The 12,946-nt window shown below is 36.4% G+C and overlaps 1 protein-coding gene across 7 annotated transcripts in view; it reads right to left on the bottom strand.

Annotated features, from left to right (window-relative positions):
* The window catches only part of LOC126190754 (E3 SUMO-protein ligase PIAS3), a 261,787-nt gene that overhangs the window by 208,500 nt on the left and 40,341 nt on the right, over positions 1-12,946 (bottom strand). For 6 of the 7 annotated variants that reach the window (XM_049931264.1, XM_049931262.1, XM_049931267.1 and 3 more), the window contains one exon: positions 7,162-7,328. The exons of the other annotated variant lie outside the window; for it this stretch is intronic. In XM_049931264.1, coding sequence (XP_049787221.1) covers positions 7,162-7,328 — 167 coding nt within the window. The remainder of the gene's footprint in view (positions 1-7,161; positions 7,329-12,946) is intronic. 7 annotated transcript variants of the gene reach the window in all.

Below are 12,946 nucleotides of genomic sequence, written 5' to 3'. Positions count from 1 at the left end.
TGCTTCTCAGTCCTTGATGGAAATAAGCTTTCGAAAAGCTCTAGCAGAAAGCAGAATTTTTCAGTGTATAATTTTATTAGCACAAGCAAGAATTGGGCAATAAAATTGAATGAATGGAGGTACTGATCATCAATGGCTGAAAGACCATAGAGTTCAAACATTTTTTGTCAAGTGGTTGTTTAGAGCTCGCGTTTTCATTACGGTGTCCGCCTGAAGCCCTCCTGAGGACCTGTAGATCAAAGTTGGTGTTTCGAAGTGTTTAACTGAAGTCAGGAGTTAGTGAACCTTAGTGTTCAACTAAAAAAAATATTTTTCAAGTACAGAACTACAAGAATCACAAAAGTGTGCTTGTGTATGGAGTTCAGTCTAGCCTTTTCCAGTTTTCAGCGAGCATGCACATGCTCAATATGAAGAGGCACCTTCTATCAAAGCATGGAGCCATTAGCTAGCTGGGAGTAGCATTCTCTGAACAAAGCGAACTTCACGGTTTAAATGAAGCAAATAAATTACATTTCATTCTGTGGAAATTATATGGTCATGGTTTTGTTGTTGTTGAGACTATTGGCGGAAGTTGATAGGAGCCAGTTGGAGGTTCTGTATAAACTGCTAGCTCTGTCTAGATTTTCATCCAATGGTCACATTTTGGAATCTTCTGGCGAATAGTTAGAGAGCTACAGGGTTTTTAATTATAGACTTTGGAGAAGTGAGAAGTTGAATCCAATGCCATGGACCAAAGTGAGGCTGGTGACCCTAATTTACAGTTACTTAACTACTAGTGTACTGGTGCAGAGAACTTTGCTGGCTCAGCCAATAAACATGCCTGAGCAAATCCTCAGAGAAATTGGTTTGTGAAGTGCGTGGATTCTTGTGGTAGCCATTGGGCTCTACATGGATTGCGGGGAGGGGGACGTATATGTACAAAGTTACTTTATGAGGATTTAGGATAGTCAAGGTAGTTATGGCTGGCCTGTGATGGAAGTATCTAGTCATATCCAAAGTCCTTTTCTCACAGTATAAGGTAGCTATAGCCAATTACTGAAAAAGTATCACCCAATATTTCTCCAATGATTTTCTTCCTGGTTTGCATGTTGAAGAATACCTATCCTTGTTTCCTAATTAAATACTCTAGCACCATTTTCAATCAAACTGGTAAGTATATTTGAATGAAATCAGATAGAAATGGGACTATAATAGAAAGAACTCTGATGAAGAAACATGTCACCAGATAATATTCATATTAATTCTCGTTTAAAAAAATTAATAATAATCACATTAGTCTGGAGAATTTGAAGCCCAAGGAAGCGTACTAAATTTGCACTCTCAGGCATCAGTGCTCCATAACAGCACACCTGAAAATCAGCTTGCGATTGCTAACAATCTGCTTTGACAGTTACATAAACTCATCACATCAATAAAAGTGATTAGCCATAATTTATGCAGAGCATTTTTTCAAGAAGCATCACATTTTTTAGAAGTAACCATTTAACTAATAAGGAACCCCTTTGAGTGTGAGGTCACAAGTTCAATGTTTAGTAAGGCTCATTTGAAAGTGCTGTGTTAACAACTATCACAGGAAAAATATTAGCAGCTAATTTCACACTATGTGCAGCAGGAGGTCTAAAGAAAATGAGTGTTGGAGGAGTGCAGAGATCAAGTTTCTATGGGATGTATGTATTACACTAAACAAAATGGACATCGTCAACATTCAAAATACATCATTAACTTTCACCATGGAAAAAAAGGTCACATCACAGTGGACACAAAAGTTTGCACCATAAAACATAAAAGTCTAACTCCTTTGGAGATACAAACCATGCAGGGTGTTCAGCTACGTATCCACTCTCACAGAATGCATTTCATATAGGTATAACAGGGTGACAAGAACTGATGGAATGTGATGGCATGCAATCAAATGCAAAATATTGTGTCGTCGAGGTTATCATGAAATTGGCTATCTTTTAAGGGGTAGTTGCAGACAGTGCAGTAATATGTTTTATAGATACGGAAAAAACAAACATCCAGAGGCTGAATTTGTCCAGTGGTTGCAAATGGTATGAACTGCAAAGTCACACATTTTTCAGGGGGTATATTTGCTCTTCAGAATTATGATTTTTATACGCAGACCAGTATTCAAGCAAAAGCAAGTTAGTTTGAACAGCTGTTGGCTGAAAGCATAGGGAATATTTGTCAGAGCAAGCAAGAGTGGGAAAACAGACACTGCTTCAGCCAACAGCTGTTCAAAATAACTTGCTTTTGCTTGAATACTGGTCTGCATATAAAAATCATAATTCTTAAGAGCAAATATTGTTGTTGTAACTGAAGACAACAACAACAATATTTGCTCTTAAGAATTACGATTTTTATACGCAAACCAGTATTCAAGCAAAAGCAAGTTATTTTGAACAGCTGTTGGCTGAAAGCAGTGTCTGTTTTCCCACTCTTGCTTGCTCTGACAAATATTCCCTACTGTCCTTGCAAGATCATGAACACAAGAAAAAACCGAAGGGGGTAAAGAACTTCCAACTTCTCTCAGGTCAATAAATAACTTTCCAGCCAGTTTACTATCAGATTAACAGTTGGCATAATTGTATACAACTGAGTTAAGGCACTGATGTTAGTTGATATTGGTACAACTCTCTTGGTACCTCTAGTTTTCAGGGTTCCTTTCATATGCATTTCTTCTTCAAATCATGATTGGTCAGAGTTGAAGACAAGTTCCTTTCTGAACAACGGGATCAGTTTGTTTATCTCATCTACAAATTTTCCTGCAGCTTGCTATTCATTGTCAAGTCGATGCTTTGTTTGAAATTTCATTATCTTACATCTTCTAATTCTGTATCACTGAGAAGTTATGCAACCATCCACTGCTTCCCTTGAAATCATTGTAATCTACATAGTATGCAATTTGATGTGCGTAATGTATTGGGTCACTATCATGTACATCTTGTAAATTGTATCGAGCATTCTTGAAATGTGCAAACACCAGTTTTTGTAACAAATGTGCCTTATTCTCCCTCGAATTCGTGTAATTTTTCTTATGCACTACACGGCCATATTGCTACTGACTTACTCAAAATCTGCTCATAATTGCTTTTTACTATACTGTGGATGATCTTCCATGTACATAATTATATTTAGTACTTGTGCCTTGGACAACGATTGTCCTTTAATATGTTTCACTGGTGATGGGATTTGTGGCTCCCTGTCCGACAATTATGATAAACGAAATGGCTCGACACCTGTTTCAATATCACTGTCACTTGTTAAGCATGTATCGCCATCACTGTACTCCTAATGTACATTGTCCTCCGCACAGTCGAGCTTATACAACACCACACGTTCCACTGACGCATCTTTCAGAAATGCTAATATTTCATTTGTCACTTCTTCCTCACTCCGAGTCCTTTTTTATGAAATGTCAACGTCGGCAACTGTTGTTGTAGATATAATGCAATGTTTGCTTTGTTTTGAATCAATACCACTAGCACCGTAGCACTGTTGTGAGTTACTTGTCAATCAAGCAGTTCAACTACGCTTTGTAGACTCATGCTGTGCTCACCGTTGGATACCTCCAGTCCCGCCCCATTGCCATTAGCAGTAAATATTGTGCTTCCATGGCAGACAATAAGCGGGGTGTAAACATCATTGACCTTTTGCAACCTTGCACTCAAGGGGTTCCTATTAAGTACCGTTCTATTGTATCGTGTTAGAACATGGAATCATTATAAACAATTCACTGAAATGTCCTGTTACATATGATTCTGAGTTATACATAACAGCTAAAACATCCCATTTTCCCAAAGAATAATGATTTAAACAGACAGTGAATCCAAGGTGCAGTACCATTCTGGGAAAACAACTCTCTCTCATGGATATCACATCTAATATTTTCATTTCACCTTTCTAGTCTTATTTCTCAAAATGTTAAAATGTAAAAAACTAACAACACACAAATAAATACTGGTTTATAATGCTAATATTTACATAATACTTTTTCTGTTAAAAAAGAAAATTCAATTGATGGGAAATACCATTATAATTTACAAACAGTTGTCTCAGTCACATGGCAGTGTGCATCAGCACTGGTGTACAGAGTACAAAGACGTAACCAGTTAAAAACTTAATCCATTTTGTCTGGACCAGTTCACAAGTGGTGCGTGTGTGTTGGGGAAGGGGAGGGGGATATTTAAATAAAAACATTAAAGTGCAAAATAAAGCTTTATAAACAGCAAAGAGCTTCAGAAAAGTCCCTCAAAATGTAGCAGAGAATTCCCTAGCCACTGAGGTGCAAGTAATCTTTCTTAATTAAAAAATATCATGAGTTTATTTGAAATGTGACATTATATGCAGTCTTGCAAATAAATAACAATTTACAATGACTAGATACACTTCAGAGTACCTATAATTTCAGATCAAACATTCCATAATCACACCTATGATGGTAAATATGCATTTCGCATACATCTGTGTATTACTGGACCCTGCTTTACCATTGTTGACAGTGCAAACACAAAATTTTGATGTCATTCACAAAGCAGAATTGTGAACAAAGACAAACCATTCTGCAGGCGACAGGCACACATACCGCATGATTAATTTGTGAAATGTTGTTGACAAACATATTTGCAACCACAGAAAATGTTACATTTCAACAGAAAATGCCTCAGGGTGTTATTGCAGCAAGATAAACATGTCTAAAAGATACTTCATGGTTCATGTGTGCAATGTCAGACCAATATCTCTTGCCAACAGTTCTGACACTGAATCTTACTGGAAGCTATTTCATAGTTAATACAAATGAAACTTTGTATGCTGCTTTTCTCAGCTGGAGTAATTTTAGTGCCCAGTGTACCACAGATGTCCAAGTATTTATGTCAAATGATAAATAAAGTAAATAAGTAACTGGAAGTTTACCCGAGCAACTACATGAAGACCTAATATAACAGGGATTAAAACTAAAACGGGGAGAGGGGGAGGGGGGGGGGGGGGGAAGTAGAAGAGGCTAAACTTTCTAGAGTGAGCTGCACAGAACATTTACCTAGTATTTTAATGCAATGATTACCTTCCATCATTTGTTCAACAAGAAAATCCAGGATGGAATGACAATATTACAACAAGAATAGATTGCTACTCACAATATATTGTGGAGACGTTGCGTAGCAGACAGGCACTTCTCTTCCATCCCCAACCCAGTGATGTTTTCCTTTGTTGCTATTTTGTAACACTACTATACTCAGTGTCCCTTCTTTTCTCTCTTCTTTCTTCTGTTCTGCATGTCACTGTTGTACCTGCCTGTGAGTCAACGGAGCTGTATGGTGAGTAGCAACCTATCCTATTTGTAATATTGTCATTCAACAGGAAAATTAGATTTGAATTTCATTTTATGCTACTGTTTGAGTAATTCCAGAAATTGAAATCTTCACAAAAATACATTTCTGATCCTAGTACACTAACTCCCTCACTACACAAATAACTCCACTTTCATCATATAACTCCACTTTCATCATGCAGTGCCAAATATTCTTGAAGCTGTCCATACTTTGTGACATATGGTGTAATTTTCCACATATTTATACCGAATGCGTTTGTTTTCAGTTACTTGTTTTATGTATTATGTTAAGAACATAAACTATTTAACTGCAGAGATTTTACTGCTGTAACACTTCCTCCTCCTACATTTATCCCTCCTACATTTATCCATCACTGACTGTATCCATTGGATGCAATTGAAAGAGTAATTGTTTTCTCACATTTCCTTGGTGCTACAATAACTATGAAAGAGAACACATTTACACAGAACACCAACACCTCATAAAAAGCAACCATTCAAATTAAAGGAAGTAGTAGTGGAGGAACTAAGAATGCAGCTGTTATTCAACGAGACAACTGCTCTGAATTTACAGAAAGAAAACCTTCCATTAGAGTATATTTTTTGTAAAGGCTTACCTATCACCTATAGTGATGCATTCAGCACTATCAGTCTAATTTCAGTAACATCCCTTTTGTTTTTATAAAAGAGAATGACACTTTTCTCTACTACTCTTAAGTTTCAGTGATTTTTTTATTATATTTGACCAAATAAGTTTATTTTCTTCTGGCATTTGTGTGTGTGTGGAGAGGGAGGGAAGAATGAAAAGAGAGTTAAATATCTGTCAATATTATAGAGAGAGCCCTAGTTCACTTAGTTATAGCTAATTTAGGGGACTCAGTTGCGGTTTTTACTGAAGGAACTGTCCTGACATTCACTTATTAACCATAGAACTATACTATGACAGTTGGACCAATCTTCCCCATTCCCTCCCTGGCAAACAAACAGATAAGGAAGAGGAGGGGGTTATTAATATTTACTCTGATCGCATACTACAATGAGATTAGCGTGATGAACAGAAACTACTTCCATGAAAGTACAAATATATTTCAGTAAGTTTGGGTTTACATCAGGAAAAGAAAAAAATAAAGAGTGTGTGTGTGTGTGTGTGTGTGTGTGTGTGTGTGGGGGGGGGGGGGGGGGGGGGGGAAGGGTTCCATGTGGCAGATATGACAATCTAAATGCTAAGAAAAATATACCCACTCAAAAGCTTTTTTTATGCTAATTAAAGAAAAATTAATTGTAACACTGAACTTAAATACCAGTGAGTTAGTCAGTAGCAAAACAGAACTTATCTCTATCCCCGGCCTACTACACTGTTATGAAGCCACAATTATAGGCATGTTTAAATACTAATGATGTGGACAAAATGACAAAAATCCTGCACGAAAGAAAACTAAACATATTAATTTCCTATACAAAACTCCTACACTGGAAATGATTCAGTTTTCACCTTTTGAAAAACTGCTGCAATGCTCTCATTAGCTGCCTATAACTCATCAATTACTATTTGGTTTTGTTTCATGTCTTTTTAGTTCAATATCACAGTCATGGTTGTTGTGAAATCACAAATAGCAATGCTATACATCTTCAATAACGATACAACATGCAAGAAGAATGAAGCACAAATAATATTGAAGCCAGAGAGCCTGTAGTGATTAGCAGAAAATATGAACTGCATGTGATACAATGAAGGTAAGCAGTTCACCTTCAGAGCACAAAAGGATGTCTCCGAAGTACCTAGGGAAAAGAAGCTTTGAAAATAAGGCTATCTACAGCCAGGCCATACTTACTGGATAGACTTATAGAGCTCCTTAATCTTCATTGTTACAGGTGTTGAACGGAGCTTTAGCAGTTCCACAGCTCTTGCTTGTAACTCAGTCTTCCTCCCAGATTTATTTCTGCCCGCAAAGCCTAAAAGCATCTGAAGCTCTGATACTCTAAAGCTTAGAACCATACTCTGTAAAGAGGAATGAACCTCAATTTAGCTAACTCAAAAAATTCACATTGTTGTTGCAAGTTTCTGTAGGAGTATGGAAAACAATTCCCAAATTCTTGAAATACTACAATCAGTACACAAAACAATCCAGTACAATGCACACTTTAAACTTACACTTCATAACTTATTGATCTTTGTAAAATACAAAAATCTGTATTACAATGCTTTGTTATTTTGGTGAAAGTAACTTACTAGGAAGAACATAAGTTCAAGAAAAGTAATTAGTGCTCAGATACAGTGAACAATAGTTTCTAACATTTTGTGATGAATAGAAAACAGTTCTATAAATACTACAATCAGTACACAAAACAATCCATCAGAGCACAAACTTACAGTTAGAGCTCCAGAATCATAGTTTTAAACTACAAAAATTCAAATTACAGTTAGTCATAATATTTTGCCTTAGATTATTCAGAGATATACTCAATTACACAAATGTAATGGCACTAGTAGTTTATTACTGTGAACTTTTTCTAACCTCATGTATATATAAGAAATTTACTTTGAATTCAATATACAATGTATAGAATTTCTTATTCCTTAATGTAAAATACTGAAAAGAGGAGCACTGCTTTTAATAATGCCCCAACAGAATTACACAACAAAACCTTTGAGCTGGGTATCAACATACATCTTACATCTGTGCTTTGCTGCAATTATGGGCAAGCAAAAAGACTAGGACTACAAAACTTTGCTTTATCAATCTGATAGGAATAAATATAGAAAAACTTTGTGGATGGAAATATTTCTCATTTGAAAATCTTCATACACTGACATGTCAGTTGATTAACACTCCTAAATTTAGTAAGTCTCATACTGCAGAGTGTAGAAGATGATGACTTGTTTGGAGAGCAACTTGGCATCAACCTGTCAAAACATTTAGTCACCCCATTGTGTTAAACAACTAAAACAACAAAGTATATTTTCATTAAATGGCTACAATAATGACGCAGAAGATTTGGAGGTCATACACTATAACATACACAAGAACAATTCCATCTGCCATTCTATTAACTCCATTATACATAACTTTCTGTTTATTGTTGAAATATAACCCTAACTTCATGTGGCAAGTACTTCCTAGTTGTCGCACTGTTGTTTGATCAGTTTAAACTGTCACGAACTCTTATACTAATGTCACTCTTCTTACTCCACTTCTCTGCGTACTCCATCACCAGCTCTCCAAAAAATCTCTTTGGTTATGGCAGTGACACCCAAGAGCATGTGGCATCCAGAACTTTATCGGAAAGTTGAAATGGGACAACCACTTACGTAAAAACTAATTACACCCTTTCCCTATGTTTTCTTTTTGGTAACCAGTAACTGTGATGCCACACAGGTAGCCCACCACTAACAAATAATGTGAAACAACATTTCAAGTTCCATTTCACTCTTAACAATATGAAAAGAAAATCTTGTAAACTACAAAGATAAACTGAGCTACCGTAAGGGTAGGGGGGAGGAGGGAATAATGTGACATGGCTACTAACAACACTGGCAGGGTGAAGTACAAGTTTCGCGGTATGGTTGCTCTTCAGACATACATACCTTTGTACATACATACATACATATGTACATATATACATACATACATACATACATACGTTTTTTTTTTTTTGCACGCGCTGAAGTGTGGGGCGGGGAGGCGTGCATTCCCCCTTTTTTTTAAAAAAAAATTGTTAAGAACCGGTTCCTTTAGTATCAAAAGTCAAAATTTGATTTCTATGATTGTTTCTAGAAATTCTCTGGATAAGATTGAGGATCTGCAGATAGCACCACAAGAAGTGTGTGTGTAAGATGGCTACAAAGATAGAGTTGTGAGTAAATTTATAAAAAGCGATTCACATAAATTCTGCAGAAAATGACCACCATCATCATCACAAATTAAAGATGTGTAAGAGTTCAAAAGCAGAAGCAATCTTGAAAATATAAATTATACAGCAAATGTAACAAAATTAAGGATAATCACTATTTCACTGGCTAAGCAATGAAACAAGTTTGCTAAATTAAGTTCTTGACATTTCCACAAATATGGAAATGCCAGTTAACAATTTTCATGAGACAAGCAGGCCAATAACATAGAACTGGAGTAAGAATGTCTTCATTTGTGCCAAAACAGATGAAGAATAATCCTTGAGGGTCTCCCCACTATAAATCCACGAAACAAAAAGTACATCTAATCTGCTGTAAGCTTTGTAATTACGTTAATACAAAACATTACACACCTCTGATTTTGGTACCTACAAATTTATTACACTTTATGTCAATATGCAGACTTACTTTACTGTTACATTTGTTGTACAGGTATAAAACATACTTTGCTTTTGTTAACAACATATATTTTGTACAATCATTAAAAAAAATGTTGCACTTAAAGTTAGTAATTCTTCAGGTGAAGCAATGAAAATGTTACCAATGAATATCAAGAAAGTGATAATTTTCAACTCTGATGACAATTACCTTCTGGATCTAAACTTTGTGCAACACTTTCGAAACAATAGTGCCACAGCAGCTTGCATGATAATGCAAGTGAGCACAAAAATCTAGGGAGTAGCCATTTGGAATTGCACCCAAAACCATTGTCTCTGTAGAAAACTACAAAAGCTACTAAACCACAGAGGCAGTAAGTCATGTTCAGAATAAACCATGCCAATCAGTATACCAGTATACAAAATTTTTCATTTTCAATTTAAATTGCCTGTGTCCAAACATGAAAACTTTGGGGAAAGCTACTTATAGCACTTAAATATGACATACAATTAACACACACGCTCTCTAATCCAACCCAAATCTGACTACACAGATGGAAAACTGCTACTGAGAAAGCTACAGAATGCATTTGTCAATGAGACTAGAGTGTGAAAAGCTGTAATCTATGTCTCACAGCAACTTCAAGGTACATTGTGGAGAGTATCCTATACCATTACTAGTCACTTCCTTTCCGGTTCACTGCAAATAGAGGGAGGGAAAAACGACTATTTATATGCCTCTGCAAGAGACCTAATTTCTCTGTCTTTACACAAAATGTACATTGGGGCAGCAAAATCATCTAACAGGCAGTTTCAAATGCAAATTCTCTAAATTTTCTCAATAGTGCTCTTCGATAAGAATATTGCCGTCCCTCCAGAGATTCCCATCAGGGTTCACAAAGCCTCTCTGTAATACTCTTGTGTTGATCGAACCTACAAGTAACAAATCTAGCAGCACACCTCTCAATTGCTTCTATGTCTTCCTTTAATCTGACCTTCATGGATACCAAACACATGAGCCGTACTCAACAATGGGTCACACCAATGGTCTGTATGTGGTTTCCTTTGCAGATGAACCACACTTTCCTCCAATTCTCCCATTTAACTGAAGCCAACCAATCACCTTTCCTACTACCATCCTCAAGTTGTTCTTGTATTTCACATTTCTTTGCAATGTTATACCTAAATATTTAACCAGCGTGACAGTGTAATGCAGCACACTACTAATGCTGTATTCGACCATTATGGGATGGTTTTTCCCTACTTATCTAAATTTAACTTCCATTTTTCTACATTAAGGGCAAGCTGCCATTCATCACACCAACTAGAAATTATGTCTTAGTCATCTTGTATCACCCTACAAAGAATGGAACTCCAGGCTGGAATATCAGCAACATTAGGAAAAGGACAGATTACTACTCACTGTACAGATGACTTCTTGAGTTGCAGAGAGGCACAATCAAAAGACTGTTACACATTGCAGCTTTCGGTCAAAGCTTTCTTCAGCAAAGTAAACATACATACACCACACATTCACACAATCAAGCACACCTCACTAGGTGTGCTTCCTAGTGTGAATACTCATGTGTTTACTCTGTTGAAGAAGGCCTTGGCCAAAAGCTACAATGTGTAAAAGTCTTTTCATTGTACCTGTTTGCAACTCAATGGGTCATCTTTACGGTGAGTAGTAATCTAATGTTTTCCTGATGTTGCTGTATCATCCTACAGTCACTCAACAATGATACTTTCCTGTAAACCACAGCATTAGCACAAACTGCTACTCACTATGAAAGCCAGATAATTTGTGTGTATAGACAATAAGAGCAATCCCATCACACTGCCCAAGGGCACTCCTTATGATACCTATGTCTCTGATAAATATTGACCATCAAGGACGTAGTACTAGGTTCTATTACTTAAAGAGGTCTTTGAGTCACATATCTGGGAACCAAATCTACATGCTTGGACCTTCATTAACAGCCTGCAGAGCATAGTGATATTCTGCTGTTATAGGATTTCAACCACGATTTCTGCTGTTAAGGAGACTGTTGACTCGAAGTAAATGTTTCCATAATCATTGCCCATTATGAAACAATTTTGGAGATACGTCAAATGTTAATTATTACAAATGTTGTAATGTGTGCCTCATCATTACTGCTTTGCTGATGTCTTGTCAATATCATTAATCTCCAATATTTTCTTGAAAAGTGACTGCTCATTACGACTCCCCAGAAGACCAGTTAAATTCCTGCTAGTGTTTAAGGCAATTAAGAAGCCTGAAAAGCTAAGAAACTAAATATCTCACACAAGCGTAACCAAACATGTCTATATAATCCTGATGACTTGTAGCTACCACTTAATACACAGGATCCCCACTACAAATTATTTCACATCAATCAACAACGATCCACATCCTCAGCTTGTAGCTCACCTTGCAGTTTCAATAAACAAAACTACGGAAAGATAACAGAATGATACATGGTATGTTGAATTATGTACATCACAATGACATCATCATTGAGTGGAAGAGTAATTTAGTGATAACTATAACTGTATAGAAAGTTTATAGTCTCATGTCCCACCAACACTGAAACCATTACAAATTGCAATAGTTCACATGGACAAGGACAGGTGTGGAAACTAGTGATGATTTGATGAAGCAACCAGTCTCAAGTGGCTCAAGAAAACAACAGCAAACCTAAATTGGGATAATGGGATAAGGGCTCCAGTCTGATTCCTCTAAAAAGGAATGACTGCATATTTATATCTCGGTTCCAAAACACAAACAGTTGTGCAAAGAGAGTTTATGCACTTTCTTGAGAAATGTCGTCCACATCTACACAAGAAAAAGCTCTTACACAGGGAAGATACAATACATGGTACATTAATCAGATACAGAATTATATGTACAAGCTGATACTGTGTTTAAAATGTATGACATTAAATTCTATAACAGTCTTTCAAAACTGATAACCCAATTTTGCTTAACAGTGTTAGCACTGCCGAACAGTAATTCAGTTACTTTCACTCTTAACACATTCAATGACAAATTATGTTATTAGGTACTTGATCATAATCAACTGGTCAATCAGTAATGTAACATTAGCAGATTTACAATCTTTCTCTACTGAAACAAAACTGTTCTCACATTTAACTTTAGTTAGTTCTAGTGAACACAGAAACAGGGAGTTGTAGTTGGCCTGTCAACTATTCTGATGACATGCAGAGAGATCGACTCTCATTAAGTTCACACCCAAACAACTAACGGAAAGAAGTCAAACTAAAACATGCATAGACAATAAAATGATGGCAAACTCTTAGTGACACGTT

This window comes from Schistocerca cancellata, chromosome 6 (assembly GCF_023864275.1).
Source record: "Schistocerca cancellata isolate TAMUIC-IGC-003103 chromosome 6, iqSchCanc2.1, whole genome shotgun sequence".
Classification (NCBI taxonomy): Eukaryota; Metazoa; Arthropoda; class Insecta; order Orthoptera; family Acrididae; genus Schistocerca; species Schistocerca cancellata.
This window is presented reverse-complemented; position numbering and strand designations above follow the sequence as displayed.